The sequence below is a fragment of the Trachemys scripta genome, chromosome 3 (genome assembly GCF_013100865.1).
Source record: "Trachemys scripta elegans isolate TJP31775 chromosome 3, CAS_Tse_1.0, whole genome shotgun sequence".
Lineage (NCBI taxonomy): Eukaryota > Metazoa > Chordata > Testudines > Emydidae > Trachemys > Trachemys scripta.
In genome coordinates this window covers 38,481,992-38,508,661 of record NC_048300.1, presented here as the reverse complement: position 1 = coordinate 38,508,661, position 26,670 = coordinate 38,481,992, and the positions used below count along the sequence as shown (strand labels likewise).

The following is a 26,670-nucleotide window of genomic DNA, read 5'->3' as shown; positions in this document are numbered from 1 at the left end:
AGAAGCTTGAATTCTACGGTACATTTCCCTTTAGATCAGGGAAGAAATGAGATGCCAGCTTGAAAATGCTCAAGATACACAAACAGAAATTCTGGGATATGAAATGAATGGTATGTAAGAAAAAAACAGAAGTCTTTCTTTTAAAAGGCAACAGGCCAAAGTAGAACCCAGCTGTTAAAATGGTTGTTTTTCCATGTAATAAATTTCAAATAAGGGAGAAGTATATTTTTGTTACATAAATATCGATGTTGTGGAAACACTTCTGAATCAATTTGATTTGTAAACAATTCTTCAGCATTTATTGATTCTGAGATAAGCTGCTAGAAGTCTTTGTCTTTATATTAGCTTTTCTAGGCTATATTGTAGACTTTTCTGAATGCTTTTCACCAATGAGCGGTGTTACCAAAAACAGCACAAGAAGTTTCATATGCCACTAAATTTTGATTAATATGTTTAAGAGAAGCAAAGGAGATTATCAGTATAACCGAAGGACAGATTGTGTCCTGAATAGTGTCCTACAGCTAAACAAACAAGCAAACACACAAACAAACCTAACATCAGGGAAAAACAAATGAGAAAAACTAACATGTTCCAGTGAATAAATAGATAAGCAACTTCTTTTTGATGATTATAGCTACCCAATGGGAGAATTTATGTTTGATAATCACAATGGTCATTACAGTCACTCTCTCTGTATACAAAACATGAGGTACAGTATGGAACTAAGACCCCAAACAAGAGACGTGGAAAAAAACCCAGCATAGAATGCATTATTAGATAACATGAATTTAATTACTTTAAGTAGAAACTATGATCCAGTGGGACAAAGAACCAGGAAGCTCTAATTAAGTCCTGACTCTGCTGCTGCCTGAGCTTGACCAAATCACTTAGACAAAAGTATGACCGGTTGTCTGTAAATGAGTATAGCAATAACTGGCATAATAGTTATAAAAATGGGTGCAACAAAGACAGTATTTGAAATGTTTGCAAAGTTGTTGGGGAATCATATGAAAGCTGCAAAGTATAATTGCTTTAGGATAAACATAATTATTGATTAGATCAGTTTTGTGATTCAATATTTTGATGGAAATAAAGTGAGAGAACACCAACTTTCATTGGAAAGTACTATGATTGTATCTAAATCAAGGGACAGTTGAAGTGTAACAATAACTATCTCAAAGGAAATGCTGGATTTAAACGCTTCAGAGGGGTAGCATACATACTGTTTGTGTACACAAATGCACATAGGGTGACCAGATGTCCCGATTTTATAGGGACAGTTCTGATATTTGGGACTTCTTTTTATATGGGCTCCTCTTACCCCCCACCCCCATCCTGATTTTTCACATTTGCTATCTGGTCACCCTAAATGCACATATGGTATAGATGCACAAACTCAGACACATCTAGGCATACAAGCTCACAGATACCCATGCATGAACACACACAAAAGAATATACACTCAGTCACATACACTGACCCATGTTGATGCACAGCTTCACCCCCCAAGCACAACTGTCACGCACAGACACATATTCCAATGCATCTGTGTACAGGTGCACATTGTCCAATGCACAAGCACGCACACCCTCACTGCTGTCACACTTCTACACTCACCTGTGCTGATCTGCGACTCACTTATATACAGAAACACACTCACATGGACTCCCATCCACCCACAGGCTCCTCCATACTTATGCCCACACCACACCCCCTATCCAGGGGCAGATTCCTACACAGAAACACACCCATAGTCATAGCCTCTTGCTCTGCCATTGCATATGCTAATACACTTACCCTCAACATACAATGCACTTCCTGCCCCCAGCCCCAGCACACCCATGTACCAATGCACTCCTGCCCCCAATGCCCCCCCCGCCAATGCCCCCCAAGCAAACGGACTCCGTCCTCGCTTGTCCTTTTGGGGCCAGAACCACGAGGGAAACTTTTAACCCCTCCTCCCCCGATGCGCAGCGGGACACGGCGCTGGTGCAGCGTCCGCCCGGGCAGGGCTATCCGTGCGCTGGCGCCGCTCGCGTCCCCACACGGGCAACCCAGGAGGGCTCCGGGCCCGGCGGCTCTTTAACCCTTGCCCTGCCGCGCCCCGCGCCGGGCAGCTCCGGGGAGGGCCGCGGCGGCGGCGGGGCCCGAGGCGGGGAGGGGGGGCAGAGCGAGCCGCTCCTTCCCGGCCCGGCCCAGGCGGCAGGAGGAGCAGGGCGCGGAGCGCAGACATGGCGGCCAACATGTACCGAGTGGGAGGTATGTGGGGTCCGGGGAGCGCCGGCCCTGCCGCCCGGGCTCTGCCCCCCGGGCCGGGCGTGCGCTGTGCGCAGCGTGCTGGGGAGGAGGGAGCCTGGCGCACACCCCAGCCCCCCCACGCCCAGCCCAGGGAGCAAGCGCCCCACGCCCCCGGGGGGCCCCCAGTGGGGCCTGGGGAGGGGAAGGAGGCCGCCCCCCCGCCCCGGAGACGAAGGAGCCCAGCCCTCTGCCTGTGCAGGGGGAATGGGCTCAGCCCCCCAGAGCAGGACAGGGGCGGCAGCACCCCCGCGAGGGAAGGTGGGGAGCATCCTCTGCCCCCCCGGGGGGGGGAGAGGAGCCGCAGGCCCCTTCATTGGGGGAGGGAAAAGGGCAGGGCAGTGCCCCCAAAGGTCAATGGGAGCGGGCTCAGTAGGCTGCCTAAGAGGCGATCACATGTTGTCTGCAACCAGCCACCACCAGGGGATGCAACAGGGGCAGCATCTCCCAGAAGAAATGGGGAGATGGTCTCCCAGGAGGACCGGGAAGGAGGCCACTTCTCCCGCCCCAGGATGTGCTAAAGTTATCCAGTAGTAGCCCCCCGCCAGGAAGGAGGAAAGGGCCAGGCTCAAACCAACATTGCTCAGGCCTGATGGGAGTGGGCAACCTGTGTCCATCCAGAGGTTTCTGCAGCACAGAAACGTCTCACCTTGTTTATTATTGCCTAGTGTCTTTGGCTACCTGTAAGGAAAAGTTTCCATATACCCTCTCCCCATTCCTCCCCCCAAGTTAAGTAATAAGTCAAGTTGGGTTGCTGTTATCTTGCCACCCATCAGCTTGGCTCCTGTGGGAACCACTGTGTTAGGTGCAGGGTGCATTGGCACAGGGGAGATAGAGGCCAGTTAAAGACTAAAGGAGGCTGTGGAAAAACACAAGCAATAACAATTTTCCACTCCCCCACAATAAAATGCCCTGTGCAGTGTTTACAATTATATGATTGGTGCCAAAGGAAAAGCTGAAGTTAGCTTTTCCATACCATCTCACTGTTCAGTAGCATTTTTCTCCCAATCACTCCCCAAACCAGCATCCTACAATGCGTATCAGGGATGAGACAAAGGACAAAGACTGGACAGGGCCCATGAGTGTCCTGGTTTTGTCAGATCACATGCTAACGAGGTCTGAATTAAAGATCGTAAAAGTGATGAAGGTGAAATCAATTCCATCCTGTCTGTCCCTCCCAAGAGGTCAACTGCACAAATACAGTGTGGGAAATGATTGCTTAGGAAGGACTATGGCAGAAAAGGATCTGGGAGTTATAGTGGATAACAAACTAAATATGAGTCAACAATGTGGTAAAGTTGCAAAAAAAGTTGTTATGGGATGTGTTAGCAGGAGTGTTATAGGTGAGACACGAGAAGTAATTTTCCCTCTCTACTGATAAGCAGGGTGATCATATTTTCTCAAAGGAAAAATGGGACATCCCCGGCCAGCCCGAGGCATAGTGCACACCCTATGTCTGCACAGAGGAGCCCTCCGAGCCCTGCCTGTGTCTCGCCCATGCAGGGCTGGACTGAATTCCCTCCCTGTGTGTGGGGCTGGCCCAAGCCCCAGCGCAGCCCGCTCACAAGCACCCTTCTCCCCACACATGGGATTGCTCCTCTGAGCCCCGCTGCCCACCCATGCGTGGAGCCGCCTGAGGCCTCCCCCTGAACACGGGGCAGGATGCCTGGCCCGAGCTGATCTCCTTAGCCCTCACTCCAGCACAGGGCTGCAGTTGCCACTGGCCCACACTTCCCCCACATGTTCCTTCACACCCCGTTAGGGGTCCTACCCCACTTTTTTGACAAAACTGCATTTTTCCCATTTGCTTGCTAACAGATGATCAAGAGCAAATGGGACAAATACTCAGTTTTGTTAAAACAGTCGGGACGGCTGGGACAGGGCCTAAAAAAGGGACTGCCCCTGCCAAAATGGGATGTATGGTCACCCTTCTGATAAGGCGTCAACTGGAATACTGTTTCCAGTTCTGAGCACCACACTTTGTGAAAGATGTGGATGAATTGCAGAAAGACCAGAGGAGAGCAACAAAAATGATTAAAGGTCTAGAAAACATGAGCTATCAGGAAAGATTGAAAAAAATTGATGTTTTTTAGTCTGAAGAAGAGAAGACTGGGGGAGGCATGTGTAAAAAGTTGTTATAAAGAGGATGATGATACATTTTTCTCGTTATGCACTGAGGACAGGACAAGAAGTAATGGGCTTAAATTACAGCAAAGGAGATTTAGAAATTGCAGGAGCTTGTGGAATCTTAATCATTTGAGGTTTTTAAGAACAGGGTTAGTCAAACATCTGTCAGGGATGGGCTAGATAATATTTAGTCCTGCCTCAGTGCAGATGATTGGCCGGGATGACCTATTGAGATCTCTTCCAATCTTACATTTCTATGATTCTGTGATGTAGTTATAGCAACAAGCCCTCTTTCTCCAAGAGGGAATTTAGGTTGTGAGCCTGTGCACCCTTATTCATGTGAGTAAGCCTTACAAGAAAAGTCCTAATGAAGTCTGGGCAAGGATTCGCATAGTCTGGCCCCTGCTGCTTAGATTTTGGATTCTCACCCTTAGGGGAACATGAAAACATTTCAGGAAGTAGCAACCACCCTCTCATTATAACTAAATGAGAAGGGGTCCCGGAATGTTTTCTGCTGTAACATGGCATCACAGTATGAGAAAGGTTGAGAACCACTAGCTTAGACCTGCTAAACCATCCCCTCTCCCACTGCATGTAACACACAATGATTACATATATATTTTTGATGAATTAACCGTACATTCCTTTTCTAACTCCCATCCCCCTTCTCATTTTCCCCCCTTTTATTGAAGCTAGTATTGGAGATGTAAGATTATTGGGCAGGTTAACCTCTGTATGTCCACTATTTTTCCATGCGTTAATTCTACCATGTTTCCATAGTGGTAAATTCATACATTAGTGCAGGATGCAAATAAGATTCATTCAGATATAAATGCAAAGTATTATTTGAATTTTGTGGAGCATCTTCTGTGAGACTCTCCAAGAAAAATAGGTTTTGAGAGACTGGATTGAGGGAAACATGTTATTTTTGTTCATCATTATGGGTGATCAATAAACTTTTGGCCATGTGAAGCTGAAGAGTCTTCCTTGTCCCTTTTGAAAATATTTTTGTAGCTATGAAACTAGCTGTCATATTCAAGTACAGAAGAATCTCACTAATGAACATTAGTGACTGGGAGATTTATTGCCAATTACCGTGTTTTGCAAATTATTTACTGAACTGGGATGTCAGCAAAAGCAAGTATGATGCATCACAAAAGTACTTTGTTCATTTATCTGGACTACTGTACTTATTAATACTTCCAAATTGGCTAGTCAATGTACAGTAGCATATTTTCTAAAAATAGCAATGTCTCAGTAATACCAAACCGCACTATACAGTACACCGAGGGTAAATTGTTTGCTAAGAGGTTGTGGGAGACTGCCAGTTTTTAAAGCAGATTTATAAAGTACGTGGATTAGTGAAGTGCATTGTAGGCTTTGATCCTACAAAGATTTATGCACATACTTAATTTTACAGTCACTGGGAATGTTCATAGTGTGTAAAGTTAAACACATGTATCTTTGCAGAATCAGGGCCTTAATGAGATTCTGTTTAGTTAATCCCAAGAGTTATGAGATTATTGATTCAAAACTCAACAAATATTCAAAATGTTGAAATAATCGAAATATACATCTGGCATTGAATATGATTGAAGCACCTGCTTTTTACAAACCTCTAGAGTTAGGGGAATTGTGCATTGACAAAAACAATATTTTACAAATACTGCTTTTGAAATAATTAAATATCTCTCTGCCTTTTGTTACAGATTACGTTTATTTTGAAAACTCCTCGAGCAATCCATATCTAATCAGGCGAATAGAAGAACTTAACAAGGTACATGAATATGTAAAAATCCTATACACTACTTTATAAAACCTGATGTAACTCCCAGACTAGTGCAAATGCGTAGTTCTTCTTAAAACCCAAACAGTATTTTCCTAGCTCTTGAATGATTTCCATAAACATGCTGTGTTGTTTTGGAGATTTGTGTGTACTTTATACTGAAATATTACTATGTGATCTCTTATAATTTTGCACTATGTGGAAAAACAGCCAGTACATCGTGATAAGGATGATTCTACTTTTTAAAAATCCAAAACCAAACCTTCCACAAGGCTATGGGCCTGTATGCTCAGGAGATTGGTAGTGGCATGAATTATTTCACCTTTCTGATGATCTAGCCCAGGATGGTAATTACCATAATTTCTCACCATTTAATGTTCAGTGGCATATGAGAAATGACTTGGGATTCTCAGACAGTTCCCAATGGATAGATGTCCAGATAATAAAAACTGCAACGCCACTGAAGTTGTTTGCACCCTTTGTTGGCAGTCTTTGAATAGGCACCAGAGATTTGAATGGCCATGGAGACTCAACTCTCTACTTTCATCCTTAGGGAAAGTTTTCCCATGGCAGGATTGAGGCTGTTTGAGGTGGCAGTATGGGGAAGCATGAAGGCCCTGTCGTGAAGTCTCATGTTACGGAGACTATATTATTTTTATAAAACATTTGGCAGTTTATTTACTAGTGTGCTATAAAGAACTATTATCAACACTTATAAGTAAATTTCTCATATCAAAATAAATGATGAAACTAAAGTATATTTTGTAGTATCAAAATATAAATTAAAAAAAAATGTTTTTTAAAACCTATTTGTAATTCACAACATTTGGTAATGGGCAAGGGGTCTTCCTGTTGTTCTTTCCTCTGTATTAATTTTTAGAGCGATCTGAGACCACTGCCACTCAGCTAATACTTGCACCTCACACATTTTATAATCAGTTTGGACTTCTATTGGAATACAGTAGGTTTTATTTGCTGTAAATGAAGTGATTCCAATAATGTTCTAAATGTAATGTTTATTACCTTTAAACTGGATTGCCATAATGTAATCTTGTTGGTGGGATGTAGGGCACAGTCATTTATTGATTTTTAAAACAGAGTGGTTTCTAGGATTTAGTCCAGATTCCTAATGGGGAAGTATGTATCTTTCAGGTGTTAAGGGCATCAAATTAAGAAGAAAGAAAACTGAAAAAACATGTTTTTATTTTGTTTATTAGACATTATACATACATATCTTTTAAAAAAACAACTACTAAAACATGGCGAAACTCTCAACTGTCTCATGAATCTATTTTAAAGAGAGTATGTAAACGGTTGGAACACTGCTAATTTTTAATATACATAGTGAACTATTGCACTGGATTTTGACTCTTATTCCCATAGCATGAAAACATGGGGTATGAACTATGGGCTCATGATTTTGAATAGTTGAAGTTGTTCATGGGCGATGGAAGTCACACAAAAAATTACTGGCATGTCTTTTACAAGATTATTACTACATATGAGCATTTTTCACCGTGAATGAGGCTGCTGCCTATAGGGGCCCTTCTTTGTTCACTGCAGAAATTGTAAATGAAACAGGAGGATGAGACAGTGAATAGTGTATAAGGAATAAGACAGAAGGATGCAGGAGGAGAGAGATGTTAAAAATTCTTTAAGTGTTAGCAGAATATTGCCAGCCAGAGCTAAGCCCCAGTAGTAAGAATCCTGCAAGATAATATCCTCAAAGGAGAATTGTAAGGTAAGTAATTTTTCCATCTAGTTAACTGAAGTAAGCGAATTTGTCAAATAAACTTTAATGGGTTATATTGAACATAGTTTAAATGAAATTGACATAGTAATTTGAAATGCACATTTGCTTACAAAAAAGGAATTAAAAAGAAATGTTAAATAAGCTTTTAATATATATAGGTTTTCTAAAGAATTCTTACCTTAAAATGAAATTGTCATTAGTCCTAGTTACAAAATAATACTATAAGTAATTTTTTGCAGTCAGTATAAATGCTTTGATGAAGTGAGCTGTAGTTAGTATGGGCTTGCTCCTGGAAACCCTTACTTATGTGAGTACTCACCTGGATAGTTCTAAATCACACAAGCAGTCATGATGTAGTCAATGTGATTAAATCCTGGAGGATTGGGTACATATGATTCTAACAATTCAGTAGAGTGAGGACAGACCCTGACTTGACTAATTTATTTTATTTTCTAGACTGCTAATGGCAATGTGGAAGCAAAAGTTGTGTGCTTTTACAGACGACGAGACATTTCCAACAGCCTTATAATGCTTGCAGATAAACATGCTAGTAAGTTGATTGTATGTTGTTTTTGATTTTTAACATTAATTGCACATATTCAGCAGTTATAAATTGCAGTTACTATGTTGGCCATAGGCATGTTTGTTTTCCTTTTAGGTGTCAACTAACATAATTTGTGCGATACAGCGATCCTGCAGGCTGCTCCATCTAGGCAGACCCCATAACCTATACAGAGCAACTTACAGGATCAAGAGCTTTGCAGGATGCCTCATTTGTTAGTTAACTGGTCATGATGCAGGAAGTCAAAATAGAAACATTTGCTAGCTATACCTGATCAAACATCTGCATGATGTATTCACTCTTATGCATTTGAATGGTTGTATTCTTCATGAGTTTTAATTTACTAAGGAAAATAATCTTAAACTGATTTAAAATTTTCTTTCAAACAATATTTTTATTTTTTGGTCCAGAAAATATATTCGTATTTTCTTTTTACATCAAAAATAAAGATTAAGAGTCAGATTTATCCCAGGTATAAGTCCATTGAAGCTAAGAAACTTTCATAAGAGATTAATTGGATCCATTGGCTCTTGTGCCAATTATTTTTGTGGGGAAGGCACAAACATAATTGTAGAGCTGGCATAACTACTTAGTGGCATGTTGGCTGGAGTAAATGTGTTGCAGATGACTGTGAAAATTGTGCATGGACATGAAATATTTCCTCATCTGTCGAATGGCATTTACTTATGCAACTGGGATAAGTGTAGGTCTCTAGCTAGTAAAATATTAATAAGTGTTCATCTTACTGTGCTTTCAGAAGAACAAAATAATTGTGGTAGAAATGAGAGGTGCTTTTTGAATGGACACCTGCTGTTCCTTGTAGCTGCTATTCATTCGTCTCTCAATATCATTCCTTGCCCTAATTTCTTGCAACAAAAGTGTAATTTTTAAGAAAGAGAAAAATCGTAATGAAAGAGTTTCAGATGGGGGACTGTCTGAGAAATTGGTTGTTTGTAAAACATTACATTACTCTTGTAAATACACTATGAGTGGAATTTTCAAAATTGCCTAAGTGAATTAGAAAGATGAGCAGGATTTGGCTCTTGGGTTTTTCTGCTATAGCTAAGTTGAGGTGCTATGTTAATCATAAACCTTGATTTTCAGGCTTGGATATGACATTTGAAATTGCATTGTATTGCAAAATGCGGTATATCACTTTTTAGAGCAAGCACAAATAGCTTAAATTTGTAATTTTACATATTTCTAATTGTATCCCAGTAAAACAATTCAAGCTCTTTACAACACTATTCCCTGAATATCAAAATGTTTCAAAAATGTCAAGACAAAACATTTATGGTTTTCAAAATTTTTTGCAACTTTGGAAATTTTATATTTCAACCTTTCTTCCAGACTTGGGGAAAAAAATGAAAGGGGACAGGGGACAGAAATTCTGATTTTCACTCATTGGTACTCTTCGGTTTCTCCAACTCTTTTTTGCTGGTAGAATCCTGTAAACATAAGATCTGGTTGAAATTTTTCAGGTGAATTGTTTTTTTCTCTACAGATAGATCTTTCTATTTTTTTTTTTAAGCGTGTGTATGATGTAAATAACTGACTAAAAAGCTTTTTTCGGTTTTGTGATTTTTTTTTTTTTTTTAAACTTTTTATCAATGATTTTTATGGGAATTGCTCACATTTTTCTATTGGAAAAAACCCCACAGTTTTCGATTAAACAGAAAGTTCCAGTAACTTTTGATCAAAACTAAACATTTAAAATTTTGAAAAAATGGATTCATTTTGAACACCACAAAATGGAAACAATTTCAAAATTTTTGTGAAATTAAAAAACAAACAAAAAACTCCAGGTCTAAGACACTTTGGAGAACAGAATTTTTAATTTTTTAAAAACAATAATCCTTTAAAGAAAATTTCAGGACACACATACTATTTAAAAAGTGCTTTATTACATAACTGACATTTTTGCAATTAAAAAAGTAAATTTAAAACTATCCCCTTAAGTCTGAAACACTTGAAAATGGTCTGAAGGGAGGGAATTGAATTTCCTGTCTTTTTCCTTGTATTTCTGTTGGAAGTGAATTAATATGGCATTTTTATTTGTCCACCAGTATCATGGATGATGTCAGTTTAGCTTTGTGAATAGTTTTATTAGCTAACTACAGCGTAGGGTTACCATATGTCTGGATTTTCCCGGACATGTCTGGCTTTTTGGGCCTCAAATCCCTGTCCGGGAGGAAATCCCAAAAAGCCAGACATGTCCGGGAAAATAGGGAGGCCGGAGCCAGGGGTGCTCGGCCGGCGGTGCGGGGCCAGGGGCCGGCGGGACCGGCGGTGCAGGGCCGGCGCTGCGGGGCCAGCGGGACCGGCGGTGCGGGGCTGGCTGTGCGGGGCCGGGGGCTGGCGGTGCTCGGCGGTGCGGGGCCGGCGGTGCTCGGCTGGGGGCCAGTGCCCCAGGGCCCGAGCCGGGCGGGAGATGCCAGGGCCAGAGCCTCTTGGCCTGGGCCGGCCGCCGGAGGAAGCCACTGGGCCGTGCCGCCCCTTGCCCCAGCTTACCTGCTGCCTCCCTGTTTCAGGCTTCCCGCGAACATTTGATTCGCGGGAAGCAGGGGAGGGGAAGGAGCAGGGGGCGGAGCGTTCAGGGGAGGGGGCAGAGTTGGGGTGGGGACTTTGGGAAAGGGGCGGGGAAGGGGCGGAGTTGGGGTGGGGCCGGGCCCGTGGAGTGTCCTCCTTTTTTAAAATTAAAATATGGTAACCCTACTACAGCGGCAGAGCTAGAGGGGAAAGCTATCAATGCTATTACATGGATTACTGAAAAAAATACTGTTTTTTTTCCCTTAATTTCTGGTATTTAAAAAAAAAAAAACACATAGAATCCAATATGACATTCTCCGTTCTGCCAGAATATACAGTAGCAGCTTAAGGTGTTGTTTACATTTAATTTGCAGCAAACTGGGGTGTAAATCTACCCCATAGTAGCCTGCCGTGCACTAATTGTCCATGTGGACCCTGTGTTTCAAAGTGGAGTAGATCAACGCATATGAAGGAGTTGTTAGTGCATGTCAGCGGGGTCCATGGGAAAGTTAATGTGCAGCAGTGCTGGGTAGAGTCACACCCCAGTTTGCTGCAAACTAAATGCTTGAGTAGACAATCCTTAAGAGTGTGTCACTTTTGAGTCTGAACTGCTTTACAAAGTACCTTGTAAAGTTGTATTGTCAAAGTTGACTTGTTAAGAATTTAATTGTGTCCTAATCTCTCAGCAATTTAGAGAGTTGCAACACAGATAAAATCCATGCTGGGCAGCCTTCCAACAATGAACTTTTTGTGTGCTTCTGCAAAAACACCAAGCATTCTTATCACACTATTCTGTCTTTCTATTGGAGTGCTAGTGTTGTGAGCAGGCAGGGTATAGAGAGCAAGATTATTCTAAATGTCAATTGTTCAGAGAGTATGATCCACATATATTTCAATACTCCATTGCAAGAAAGGTACAAACGTTGTCCATCTGCAGTGGTTGTTTGGCACTGTAATAATAAAAAAGACATGTACCATAACAAAGTGTCTAGGTTAAGACCAAAGTCTAAAAAAAATTGGCATCTAAATTTATGGTTCCTGAGACCATATGTAAGCCCCTAAGTAAAATGGCCTGATTTTTCAAAAATGGTAAGCATCCAGCTTCTCTTAATGAGTACAGTAATCAGTGAAATTATCTTGGGTTTTATAAATTTCACTGTGCCCAGTTCAGTCCTTTTCAGCTTTCAGCTGAGTTAAGGCAGGGTCCAGTGAAGAACATGGAGAGAGAGGAAATAAAACAAGCAAGGAGACAGAAAACAGAAGTGGATGGGCAACAAACAAAGAAGAAGGGGAGTGGCCGAAATACACACAGAGCTCAATAGAGAGGGAGAAGCAGACAAAATGGAGGATAAATGACAAAGGGAGGGAAAAGCATGTCCCCCATATTAGCAGTTTGGTGTTGTGGGTTGAAATAAATTGCTACTCACCATTATTTAGGAGGAAACAGGTGCTTAACATTTAACAGACCTGTAGGAGCAACCACGAATGATATGAAAGTTCTGGGCTGAAGCCCTAATACCAAGGGATAGGAATACACTGGGTTTATACCAGGATTATGCTCTTGGGTGCAAAGGAGAGGGCTCATTTTTGAAGCCTAGTAAGATGATCTGAATAGGTTTAGTGGGTGTCTGATCAAACTCTGCCATTCTCTACAGTCCCTTACCCTTTTACCTTCTTTCTTTCCCAATGACTGCTGTTGCAGTACTTTAACTCTGCATGCTCTGCTGTTGTAACGCCTCAAACAGCTCTTGACTTGTTGACCAGCTAGTAAGGATATTAAAAAGTTCCACAATCAGAGACCATTACCTTCCACTTTATTGAGTTTGACGTCAACCTGATGTGGTCAATCTCTGACTGAATGTCCAAAATTGTTCTGAAAGTCTTTTTTTTTAATGTGGTGATGGGCCAAATACTACATTTATTTTTTGTTGTTAACACTTTAGTTTTGAAGATTTCACCCTGTTTTTTATTAATATCTCTGTTTATTGAATTTTGATATTTGGCGTTTGATTAAGCCTTACATTGGTGCTCTAGGATTTAGGTACCCAGCTTCTTTGAAAATTAAACTTGGGCTTAATAGTTTTGGTAACTGGAGATATCAGCAGTGGGACAGAAAAGGGTTTATAAAGGACAAAAGCTTTAGTCTATCGTAGCTTTCTTTGTCTTTTAGTGCCATGTACATTTTTTTTGAGTTGGCCTGTTATCTTTATTTCTCCAAGTTTTACCTGCTTTTTACAATTTTTTTCAAGTGATGCACTATAACAGACTTCAATTTTTAACAGCTCTTGATCATTCAAGTTTCATGTGCTACTATAGTGGATGATGATATAAAACATTATTCTGAGTCTCTCCTGCAATGTTGAGAAGAGGGAATTGTGGGAACAAAAAGCCGAAATCTGTCTATTGTTTAGAGTTGGGAGTTTGGGTTTTCTACTCAGCTCTGATGCTGACTGATGCTGCGATCATAGGCAAGTCATGTATTCTCTCTGTGCCTAGGTTTCTCCATCTCTAGAATGATAACAATACTTACTAACCTTAAATGGGTGTTGTGGAGAATAGTTATCATTTGTTAAGTGCTTTGAGATTTTTTAATGAAAGGTGTATATACTAGAAGTGTGAAGTGAGATGCTAGGGTTATTAATTTATATGGCAGTATCCAGAATGCTCTAACAGCTCTGCTTTTGAATTCTGGGAGTAAACCAAAAGCTATGTGGTAGCTGGTATACTAGGATGCGTCTCATTCACTTTACAGTGCACTTTTACCACTTTTAGCATCTCTTACCTTTATTTAAGGCTGTTTTTGAGAAATACTGAGGTTATTTCGAATATTGTCATTGTACATTAGATACATGATGGTTGCCATATGTTTCAGGTACATCTTACAGAAATGCAGCTGCTAATAGTTAACTATTTAAAAGGTACAGGATACTGGAGCAGCAGTAGCTAGTGGCATAGAAACTCACCAGCAAAGGTTAACTGGATAAATAATGTTTATTTTTTTAAAAAATATTTAATTATAAGACAAATTGTGTGTTGATACTCCCTGTAGCTACACAAGGCTGAAGATGGATTCTTTTCATACTTCTCACCAAACTATTGAGTAGCTCATTACTACTACTAAAGTTTCTTAACATCCATTTATTGAGGGAAAAGTGAGACTATTTTCTACTGCATCTCAAAACTTCGAAGAACATGATTTGGAAAGTTGAGTGTATAATTTTCCAAAAGTATATGAAAGAAAAATGAATCCGAGACAGAGGCAGGTTTATATCTTCAGACTGTGTTTAAAAAACATAAAACAAAAAAACAAAAACAACCTTCCCAACAACTCCTGCCTCTTAAACTCCCCCTCCTCCCACAATGCAGAACACCTAGCATACAGGACTTTAACCTAGCACCCTTAAATATCTAAATCTTTTCTTTGTTTCCAGTTCAATATTTTAATCCCCCTCTGGCACAATTTGACTCAGCATAATTCAAAATATGAACAATCCACAAAAGGAAATAGATTTTTTTTATTCTGTTCCTCTGGCCAGATAATACAGCCAAAAATTTGATCGGGGGTCCTCTTAGAGATATTTGTGATCTTAAAATAATTTCTTAGAGATATTTGTGAGCCTAAAACAGTATGGTGTCAGAAGGGGTCATAATATCTTGTCTTTGTCTCTAATTAATATCCTAATTATTTTTGTTTATTAGAAAAGTCATAATTTTTAGTTGAGGGACTCTTTACTGCTTCATTTAAAGCATGTAACAATATCTTTGAACCAGCAGTTTTTTATGAAGCCTAAAAGTTGATTCCTTTGTCCAATTAGCTCCCCTGAGGATACCTTCTATTATTGTTTCAATAGCTAATAGTTTAGTTACAGAGGCCCTTGTGAGTGATTGAAAACATAAAAGGGAAATACCTATTCTTGCATGACCTATAATCCATTTTAGACATTTTGTTCTTCTTAGCTATCAAACCAGAAGGTAGGAATGAACAATATAATTCAGAAGTTGATTTTTTTTTATACCTGGAGAATACTTGTATTGTTGCATCCTCAATGCAAATCTGCAGGGGTTTATCAAGGATAATGTATGACAGTTAATGCCATTTTATTCATAGCAGAAGTAGAAAATGACACACTATAATCTAGAAAATGATGTTTGGAGACATTCAACACTTTCAGTTCAGATGTTTTTTCATAGGAAATAAAGCCTAGTAGGGTTGCCAATTAAGCAGACTGTTCTTTGAGCAAAAGATTATAATCTCCTTTCAAAAACCAAAACCTTTCAAATCTTATTCAGATTCTAATGGACAAAAAAACCCAACAACATAGGAGTAGGATAATGCAACCAATTCACCCCTTTGATAGTGACATCAGAGTGTCTTATCCAATTAATTTATTGGTCATCAGAGTGTCTTCCATCAACGTGCAGTAGCTGTTTCAACTTCACTAATAAAGCATGAGCTCCTCCTTTCCTAGAATCAAGAAAACATAAACCCATTGATTGTTATCCTATGACAATGTACCATTCCTCTGGGAGTAAGGGTGGCAAGATGGTGGGTGGGTCAGAAAATCCTACAGTTCCACACTAGGATGGCAAGGGTTGTGAGTTCAATCCTTGAGGGGGCCATTTAGGGATCTGGGGCAAAAATCTGTCTGGAAATTGGTCCTGCTTTGAGCAGGGGGTTGGACTAGATGAGCTCCTGATATTCTGTGATTCTATCAGAAGGGACAGGAAGCAGCTGGAGCTTGTTAACCTTCTGGGAGCATTTATAAGGAAAAGGAAGTCAGAGGTTGCTGGGAGTGGGTGAGCAGTCCTGTGTGTCCGGACCCTGGCAGAGGTTTGCTTCTGACCAAGGAGATGCAACCAACCTGATTTCAAGTCTACTATATGTTTAATGCTGTTTGCTTGCAGCTTGACTATATCTTTATTTTTTATTATTATTGTTCTGCTCTGAGGATAAAAGAGCAAAGGGCTGTTAGTGCCCTGACCTCTTTTGTTTGGGAAAAGGGAAGATTTCCAAAGGACTTGGGCTGCAGGAAAACTAGCAGAGAATTTACTGTCTTATACTTTGGCTTTGAAAAGGCAGTAGAAGGAAGTCTTGGGAAGCCAGGAATGTTTGGGAGAATTAAATGCAATGGCTGCCTGGACTGAGACTGGGGGTATGTCTACACTACGGGATGAATCCGAATTTATATAATTCGAATTTTGGAAACAGATTGTATAAAGTCGAATGTATGCGGCCACACTAAGCACATTAATTCGGCGGTGTGCATCCATGTACCGGGGCTAGCGTCCATTTCCGGAGCGTTGCACTGTGGGTACCCTGTTTCCCCGAAAATAAGACATCCTCCGAAAATAAGGCCTACTTACAGTTTTGCCTCTCGTTGTAATATAAGGCATCCCCCCGATAATAAGACCTCCCCGATAATAAGGCATCCACCGATAATAAGGCATTTTTCATTTCTGAAAAATAAGACATCCCCTGAAAATAAGACCTAGCGCATCTTTGGGAGCAAAAATTAATATAAGACACTGTCTTATTTTCGGGGAAACAGGGTAGCTATCCCATAGTTCCCGCAGTCTCCTCCACCCATTGGAATTCTGGGTTCAGATCCCAATGCCTGATGGGGCCAAAAACATTGTCGCGGGTGGTTCTGGGTACATCCTCCCCCCTCTCTAGGGAAGCAACGGCAGACAACCGTTTCACGCCTTTTTCCTGGGTGAACAGTGCAGACGGCATACCACGGCAAGCATGGAGCCCACTCAGCTCAAGACAGATGTAAGATGTAAACATCTCGCGCGTTATCGTGCAGTTTATGCTGAACCAGAACCTGCAAAACCAGGCGGTGAGGAGTAGGCTACGGCAGTGCGGCGGCGAGAGTGATGAGGACATGGACATGGAATTCTATCAAACTGCGGGCCCCGGTGCTTTGGAGATCATGCTGTTAATGGGGCAGGTTATAGCCGTGGAACGCCGATTCTGGGCCCGGGAAACTGGTGGGATGGCATAGTGTTGCAGGTGTGGGACGATTCCCAGTGGCTACGAAACTTGTGCATGCGTAAGGGCACTTTCATGGAACTTTGTGACTTGCTTTCCCCTGCCCCGAAGTGCCAGAATACCAGGATGAGAGCAGCCCTCACAGTTGAGAAGCGAGTGGCAATAGCCCTGTGGAAGCTTGCAACGCCAGACAGCTACCGGTCAGTCGGGAATCAATTTGGAGTGGGCATATCTACTGTGGGGGCTGCTGTGATGCAAGTAGCCAAAGCAATCACTGAGCTGCTGCTACGAAAGGTAGTGACTCTGGGAAATGTGCAGGTCATAGTGGATGGCTTTGCTGCAGTGGGAGTCCCTAACTGTGGTGGGGCGATAGATGGAACCCATATCCCTATCTTGGCACCGGAGCAGCAGGGTACCCAGTACATAAACCGCAAGGGGTACTTTTCAATGGTGCTGCAAGCACTTGTGGATCACAAGGGACGTTTCACCAACATCAACGTGGGCTGGCCGGGAAGGGTTCATGATGCTCGCGTCTTCAGGAACACTACTCTGTTTAAACGGCTGCAGCAAGGGACTTACTTCCCGGACCAGAAAATAACCGTAGGGGATGTTGAAATGCCTATAGTTATCTTTGGGGACCCAGCCTACCCCTTAATGCCATGGCTCATGAAGCTCTACACAGGCAGCCTGGACAGGAGTCAGGAGCTGTTCAACTACAGGCTGAACAAGTGCAGAATGGTGGTAGAATGTGCATTTGGCCGTTTAAAAGGTCGCTGGCACTCGTTACTGTCTCGGTCAGACCTCAGCCAAACCAATAGTCCCATTGTTATTGCTGCTTGCTGTGTGCTCCACAATCTCTGTGAGAGTAAGGGGGAGACCTTTATGGCGGGGTGGGAAGCTGAGACAAATCGCCTGGCTGCTGATTATGCGCAGCCAGACACCAGGGCGATTAGAAGATCACACCAGGAAGCGCTGCGCATCAGAGAAGCTTTGAAAAACAGTTTCATGACTGGCCAGGCTACGGTGTGAAAGTTGTGTTTGTTGAAAACCCGCCCCCTTAATTGACTCATTCCCTGTAAGCAAACCACCCTCTCCTCTTAAATCATAGCTTGCTTTTAAAGGAAATAAAGTCACTATTGTTTAAAAATCATGTATTCTTTATTAATTGATTATAAACATAGGGAGAGAACTGACAAGGTAACCTGGATGAGGTTTGGGAGGAGGATAGGAGGGAAGTAAAAGGCCACTGAAAAAATTCAATATAATGACAGCCTTTTGGTTGGGCTGTCCACTGGGGTGGAGTGGGAGGGTGCATGGAGCTTCCCTCCCTGTGTTCTTACATGTCTGGGTGAGGAGGCTATGGAACATGGTGAGGGGGGAGGGAGGTTATACAGCGGCTGCAGCGGCACTCTGTTATCCTGCTGCTGTTCCTGAAGCTCCACCAGACGCCGGAGCGTGTCCGTTTGATCACGCAGCAGCCCCAGCGTTGCAGCCTGCCACCTCTCATCTCAAGCGTCCCTCATGACCTCACGTTCACTAGCATCTTGCCTGTACTTAGATACCGTGTCCTGCTCATTCAAATGCGCTCTTTCATTGCGGGTGCATTCCATTATTTCCGAGAACATCTTGTCTCGCGTCCTCTTTCTCCGCCGCCTTATCTGAGATAGCCTTCGGGACGGAGGAGGGAGGCTTGAAAAATTTGCAGCTGCTGGAGGGATGGAAAAAAGGAGAGAAGTTTTTAAAAAGATACATTTTACAGAACAATGCTTATATTCTTTCACGGTGAAAAACACTATTCACATTATATAGCACATGTGATTTCAGTACAAGGTCGCATTTTCCATCTTAATATTGAGTGCCTGTGGCTTTGGTGTTAGAGATCACAGACGCAGGTCTGGGCAACAGAATTCGGCTTGCATGTGGCCATGGTAAGCCATTGTCTTTCGGCTTCTGTGCCCTCCTTTCCCACATACCAAGCAAAGCCTGTTGACTGCTGTGGTTTTCTTGTTAACCTTCAGCAGCAGAAAACAAACTAACCCTCCCCCCGAATCCAATTCTCTGGGATGATCGCTTTATCCTTCCCCCCACCGCGTGGCTGGTATCAGGGAAGATCCCTGCAGAAACCAAACTAGCTCCCCTCCCCCTCCCACCATGAATTATCTGGGATGATAGCTGTACCCCTCCCCCCACCGCGTGGCTGGTATCAGGGAAGATCCCTGCTAGCCAAAGGCGAAAAGCTCAGCACCTCCCACCCCCCCCTCCCCCCGCTCGCTTGGCTAACTGCAGGGAAGGATTTCTTTTCAGCCACAGACAAACAGCCCAGTAGGAACGGCCACCTCTGTCCCCTTCATTAAATTCCCATATTTCAACCAGGTTACCATGAGCAATATCACTCTCCTGAGGATTACACAGTGAGATAAAGAACGGATGTTGCTTGAATGCCAGCAAACACTGGGACCATACGCTGCCAGGCTTTGTCATGCAATGTTACCAGATTACTTGCTACTAGCATGGCATAGTCAAGTGTCCTACCATGGAGGACGGAATAAGGCTGCACTGCCCAGAATCCTTCTGCAAAGGCTTTTGGAGTATCTCCAGGAGAGCTTCATGGAGATGTCCCTGGAGGATTTCCGCTCCATCCCCAGACACGTTAACAGACTTTTCCAGTAGCTGTACTGTCCGCGAATGCATCCCAGGTCCTCAGGGCAAATTAATCATTAAAAAACGCTTGCTTTTAAACCATGTTTTATATTTTAAAAGGTAAACTCACCTGAGGTCCCTTCCATGGGGTCATGGTCTTGGGTACTGGCTTGGGAGGATACTTCAGTCAGGCTGAGAAAAAGATCCTGGCTGTTGGGGAGAACAGAGTGCTGTGTGCTCTCCGCAAGCTCCTCCTCCTCCTCCTCCCCGTCCACAGAATCCTCAGGTGTGGCTGATGAGATTAACCCGCCTCGGAATCCATGGTTAGAGGTGGGGTAGTAGTGGCGGCCCCCCCTAGAATTGCATGCAGCTCAGCGTAGAAGCGGCATGTCTGCGGCTCTGACCCGGAGCGACCGTTTGGCTCCTTTGTTTTCTGATAGGCTTGTCTGAGCTCCTTGACTTTCACGCGGCACTGCTCTGAGTCCCTATTGTGGCCTCTCTCCATCATGCCCTTGGAGATTTTTTCAAAAGTTTTGGCATTTCGTCTTTTTGAACGAAGTTCTGCTAGCACTGAATCCTCTCCCCATATAGTGATCAGATCCAGTACCTCCTCTACGGTCCATGCTGGTGCTCTTTTTCGATTATCGGCCTGCATGGTTATCTGTGCTGATGAGCTCTCTGTGGTCACCTATGCTCTCCTGTGCTGGGCAAACAGGAAATGAAATTCAAATGTTTGCGGGGCTTTTCCTGTCTACCTGGCCAGTGCATCCGAGTTCAGATTGCTGTCCAGAGCGGTCACAATGGTGCACTGTGGGATAGCTCCCGGAGGCCAATACCATCAAATTGTGGCCACACTAACCCTAATTCGAAATGAGAATATTGATTTTGGGCGCTACTCCAGTTGTCAGGGAGGAGTACAGAAATCGATTTTAAGAGCCCTTTATTTCGAAATAAATGGCTTCGTTGTGTGGACGGGTGCAGGGTTAATTCGATTTAACGCTGCTAAATTCGAATTAAACTCATAGTGTAGACCAGGCCTGGGATTCCAGGAAGTAGGGAGGATTGGGAAACCCTGTCTCTCCTCATGCTCTTCCATGTACAAATCCCATATGGGATCCATCAGCAGTATATGGGATTTGTACAACATCCATATGGAAAACCTCATCATCACTAGCACATTATTTATCCAAAGCTGCTTTATATGTTTTCCTGGTTTCATGTATCCTGGAGTCTCTGATGTGGATGACTGCTCCTACAGGAGACCAGTTACCCTGAAATTAGCCATGGTGAAAATTGGAAAGATCCTAAGATGTCCCAGAAGATTCTCTGACCAGGGGCAAAGAAAGGGTTCTATGCCAATTCCAAATTGGTGTTGGTAGCTCTGATGAGGTTTAGTGCTGTATTACTTGAGCAATGACTCTTTATGGTCAGTAGGGAAAAGTATGGTGTTGTTTTTTTTCTGGAGCTGAGGAACACAGCTGTACTTTGCTTTCTTTTAGAGAATAGCTTCAGCTATCATTTGCGGGAGAGGGAAACAAAACATCTCATTTCCCAAACCTTCTGGAAAAGAGAGCCTTGTCCAAAATCCTGGCTTTGTTGATGAAGCAGAATTTTTTTGTAATAATTTTATGAATCCTGTTTGTGCCTCAGTGTCCCCTGTGTACTGCATTGTTACCCAGTGGGTGGAAGGGGACTGCTTTTAGAGAAGGCCTGGACACATAGGTGTGGGGGTTGCCTAGCTGTATCTGGGCCTTAGTCTCAGTCGAGTATCTGAGAAGACAATGGGAAATCCATTCACCAGGACGTTGACACCTAGCAACCAATGACAAGGGATATGGACTTCTCTGCCTCTCCTTAGGAAAGCTGAACAATAATCCCAACTCAAGATCAAAGGACTGAAGTTGAGGGATAGGAGCTGGCTGCTGGAAGGTGTCAGTGCTGTCACCGGGAGTCTAACCAAGGAGGTCAGATTGGAAGAGACCGACAGTGCTTGAACCAAAAGGTTCACTACAGCTTGGCTGGGCTTTGGGCTAAACCAGAGTAGACTATGCTTTAACCTTCAGTTCCCTATACTACCCTAAGGACTTCCTATGCTGCGTTCCAGTTAATGAATAAACCCTAGTATTTTGACAATGCTGAGTGAGTTTCACTGCAATTGCTGGGTGAGGTGCATTTATTCCTGAAAAGTGTACGAATCTTCATCAGGAGTCTGGCTCAATTGGATTCGCTGAATAGAGTCCACGGTGTGAAGCAGGAGTGCAGAAGGCCCAGAGGTCCATATAATGAGGCCATGTAGCTTACCCTGGAGGAAGAGTGAGACCCCCTAGGGGGTCTGGCACCATGAAGGGGTTCCTTCTAGAGACTGCTCCAAAGCTGAGTCTCTAGCAGCCCTTGATTGTGTGGGTCTGTGACGTCTTGTAGCAAAGGGGAAGCTTATGCCAAGGCTCTAAGGGTGCCTTGGGGGAATCATAGAAATAGCGTGTTTTGCTCAATTTGTTTTTATTCAGGAATGATGTACTGCTGTATTTCCTCTGGGAGTAGAGCAATAAAGAAACAGTAATAAGGAGCTTCTGCTCTTGACATAATATGAGAGACTTCCTTTTGTGAATGACATTGTATAATTACTAATTCACTGTAGTGTGTGTGTGGCTGTGTCATTAACCAGATTACTGTCAGCTCTAAGTACTTTCTGGAATTATTACCTGCCATGGACATACAGTAAATTTATTTGGTGGAGAATTTCTTATTGATATGTTATCATGATTGTTAATGTTCTTCTTTTAAATGGAATAAATGGGTCATAAACAGGTCATATCTTCTAAGGGACCTCAGCTCTATTTCCAAATTTGCATGCATAAAATTGTGTACCTGGACTTTTGTGGACTAACTTTTAGGTGCCTAGGATTTCACACATGCAAAAATAGTGGCTGTATTCAATGCATTTGTACAATTTTGTTTGTATACCTACATCTGAATGTTTGCATGTGAAGAATCCTAGGTGCCCTGTATTGAACACACACAAAAGTAGACGTGTGGTTTCAGGCACACAGATTTGGAGATTGCTTCTTTACTATACCAAAAATCTTATAATATTTAAACAGAGTACCACAAAAATGGATAGTTATTAAATTTCTCTTTTAAAAAACAAGAGTTGGTTTCCTGACTGTCAGGCTGACTGTATCCAACTGGATGTGTTAAGCAAAGGTTGCAGAAAATTAATTTCTTTAGTTCACTTTTGTGAGATCAGTGATCTTAGAACTTAGTAGAGAGTTTACTAAAGTTCAGCTGCTTCCTTTAATAACTTAAATTCCCAGTAAAGCAAACGGGTCAAATTGGGAAACTAAAATGTGGTAGTACTCTTCTGATCTCTGCCCATGAGAGTCATCAGAGTGAGATGCCATTCACAGTAGATTGTGCAGATGTATAAAATATTGTTGTGCAGGTTTCTGAGCTTTGGCTTGATGAGGTTTGAATATGTCCATGGGCTCTGGTAGGCTTCGTGGGCTTGGCTCCTTCTTGATTAGGGAAAATAAGTGGGGGCATCTTCCAAATTGCTCAAAATCAGACACCACTTGCAGTAAATTGTGCAGATCTGTGGTCCTCCCTCTCCTTTCTTACACGATCACTGAAATAGTATAAAGGTCAGCATTGTTAACTATCATCACTGAGATGAATGTGGTAGTTCACAGCTGTAAACAATTTTCCAGGCTCTCTGCAGACTCCCAAAGGATATGTATGCATAGCAAAAGCTGTGCATAGGCTAGCCTACTCGAGCTATCTTGAATCCAGATAGTGCTGGAAACAGTAGCAGTGAAGACTACACAATGCAAGCTTCAGAGTGGGCTAGCCAGCAGTATGTGTACCCAGGGTCCATACTGGGATTTGGGTTCGTTGAACCTGTCTCTACATTAATCCTGAGTCTCTAATATATCCTGAGTCTCATTTTTGAGGTTTACTTCAACCATAACAGGTGGAGACTGAGTTACAGCTGAATTTCTGGAGAACAAAATAGTAGTTTCAGAGAGGTGCCGCTGCACAGCAGCTGAGTCCGAACCCTGCTGGCGATTGATTCTGCATGTGGGATCCCTGCCCCATTCAGAGCCATTTGCCAGACTGCCGCCTAAATCATTATATCGTAGACGTACGGATGTGTGCTTTTACTGTCTATACTTGAGATTAAGCATTTATTAAGAAATGGCAAAACCAAACTGAGACTTCATCTATTGTGACATACTCCATTATTGGTGATTTGTATTTTCTACTGTTAGGGCTTGTCTGCATGAAAGATTTTTGTACCAGTGTAGCAACATTGAGGTAGTAGTTACACCCAATGCAGCCTCCTAACATAGTTGTGATTGTGACGGGGCCCCCAGGGTGCAACCCGGACTGTGGGACCTCTGAGCCCTCTGTCCCACCAACCTGGGGTATCCCTCTCACTCTGTGATGCCATGTCTAGCCACGAACCTCTGGCAGGTACTGTAATTACACAGACATCCATAGGCAGGGACACACCCCACTGAGTAACATAAATTCTTTCCCCAGCTGCTCATGAATCAACAATAGGCTCCAGCCAATTCCCACCCCCCCAGTTCCCCAGGCTTGCACCCCAGAACTGTACTGTTTTGCACTGGTCAGAAGCCTGGATAGAAGATAGATTTTAAGTGATTATAAGTAGCAGACATGGAAATCAGAATTGGTTACTTTAGAAACAAAAATAAATTTGCAGTCTGAGTTCTACAAACTAAACAGGATTTGAATCAAGCAACGTCTCAGCCTGACAAATGGTATGAACAAGTCACAGATCCTCAATACACTGGCTGGAACTCTTTCCAGGCCTGGACCACCCTCTCCCAGTTCAAAGTCTTTGTCCTCCAGAGTCCAGACTGATTCCGGTGTTGAGTTGTGGGAGAAGTGAGGCCAAGTGATGTCACTTCCTCTCTTTTATAGTTTCTTCCAGCTTGCTTGAAAGACCTTTTGCTGTGATGTGGGGGTCTGCCCCATTCGTCAAATAGTCTCCATTATCTACATGTTCGCTCAGAGAAGTCTCCATTGTATATAGTTCCTGGGATAGTGGGTTCTTTTCTTGATGGGTGTTGATGAGCCATTAACCGCTGTCTGGCTATTCCATTGTTGTATCTGAAAGGCTGTATCTGGTTGTGGGTGTGTGACAGGGTCCCTGGGGGCAACTTGGATTGTGGGACTACTGAGCCCTCTGTCCCAGCAACCTGGGGTATCCCGCTCTCTCTCCATGATGCCGTGTCAAGTCACAAACCTTGGGCTGGTTCTGTACTTCCACAGACATCCACAGGCAGGGACACACCCAACTGAGTTGCATGAATGCCTTCCTAGCCACTCATGAACTAACAATAACGAGGTTTCAGCCAGTTCCCCCCAGCTCTCCAGCCTTGCACCCCAGAACTGTTCCGTCTTGTCCTGGTCAGAAGCCTGACTAGTGTAAGTTTATTACCCAGTCTGTTCTTCCCTCAGTATAGAGAGGACACATACATGCCTTTGTAAATAGAGCTGAGATTTCCAAAACACTTCACGCAAAATACACTGTTTTAGGTAAAATACAAAACAGAATTATTAACTACAGAAAGATAGAGTTTAAGTGATTATAAGTGGTAGGCACAAAAGGTCAGAGATCGTTACCAAAGAAAATAAAAGGTAAGCGGACAGTCTAAATCTTAAACCTTATTACACAAGGCAGTATTTGGATCAAGCAGTTCTTCTCATCCCACTGGATGCTGCAGGTAGGTTATAGTTCTTAATACACAGGCTTCCCCGTTAGACCAGTCTCCTCAATTCAAGTCTTTATCTTCCCAGTGTTCTTGTTGCTTCCAGCGTAGGTGGGGGAGGAAAAAGACCAAGTGATGATGTCACTTCGCCTCTTCTATAGTTTCTTCCATCTTGCTGGAAAGACCTATGCTTGTGACATGGGGATTTGCCCACGTTGGTCAAGCAGCCTCCATTGTCTACATGCTCTCTGTGAGAAATCTTCTGTTATGGTCTTTGGGAGTATGGATTCCATTTAATGGGCCATCAGTGTGTCTGGCTACTCCATTGTGTACCTGAAAGGCTGGTTGTGGGTGTTCCCAACCTCACAACATATTTCAGTAATACACACATAGCAAAACTTCATAACGTCACATATACCTCTACCCCGATATAACATGAATTCAGATATAATGTGGTAAAGCAGTGCTCTGGGGGGGCAGGGCTGTGCACTCTGGTGGATCAAAGCAAGTTCGATATAATGTGGTTTCACCTATAACGCGGCAAGATTTTTTGGCTCCTGAGGACAGCGTTATATCGAGGTAGAGGTGTACAATGATAGCACGTACAATCCAACAGGATATTAATGTACAGCAGATCAAGACTTATAAACTGATACCTCACAAGCCATACTTTGTACAAAACATATCATAATTATATGACGGTGAATATGGGGGTTTCAGGGTGCTGCTTTGAGGTACAGTGTCAGAGTGATACACTGGTGTAAAGGGTGGCTTTCGTTGTTTGAACAAGTGAAAAGAACAGGAGTACTTGTGGCACCTTAGAGACTAACAAATTTATTAGAGCATAAGCTTTCGTGGGCTACAGCCCACTTCTTCGGATGCATATAGAGTGGAACATATATTGAGGAGATATATACACACACATACAGAGAGCATGAACAGGTGGGAGTTGTCTTACCAACTCTGAGAGGCCAATTAAGTAAGAGAAAAAAACCTTTGAAGTGATAATCAAGCTAGCCCAGTACAGAGAGTTTGATAAGAAGTGTGAGAATACTTACAAGGGGAGATAGATTCAACGTTTGTGATGGCTCAGCCATTCCCAGTCCTTTTTCAATGAACAAGTGAAGAAATTCCTAATGTTGACGGGAGGCTCTTTGTTGCAAAATACTATGCTAGAATAAGAATTGTGATGTCAGAACAGCTGTAGATTTATTTTGTGTACAATAACTTTGAAATGATGGTTAGATC

General features: G+C 42.8%; 1 protein-coding gene across 2 annotated transcripts in view; it reads left to right on the top strand.

The window, feature by feature from the left end:
- The first annotated feature begins 1,964 nt into the window (after positions 1-1,964).
- Positions 1,965-26,670, top strand: part of MTA3 (metastasis associated 1 family member 3) — a 178,404-nt gene continuing 153,698 nt past the window's right edge. The window contains exons 1-3 of one of the 2 annotated variants that reach the window (XM_034764470.1): positions 1,965-2,259; positions 6,132-6,199; positions 8,418-8,511. In XM_034764470.1, the coding sequence (XP_034620361.1) occupies positions 2,232-2,259; positions 6,132-6,199; positions 8,418-8,511 (190 nt within the window). In that variant the 5' untranslated portion in view covers positions 1,965-2,231. The remainder of the gene's footprint in view (positions 2,260-6,131; positions 6,200-8,417; positions 8,512-26,670) is intronic. The other variant, XM_034764471.1, reaches the window with a different exon arrangement.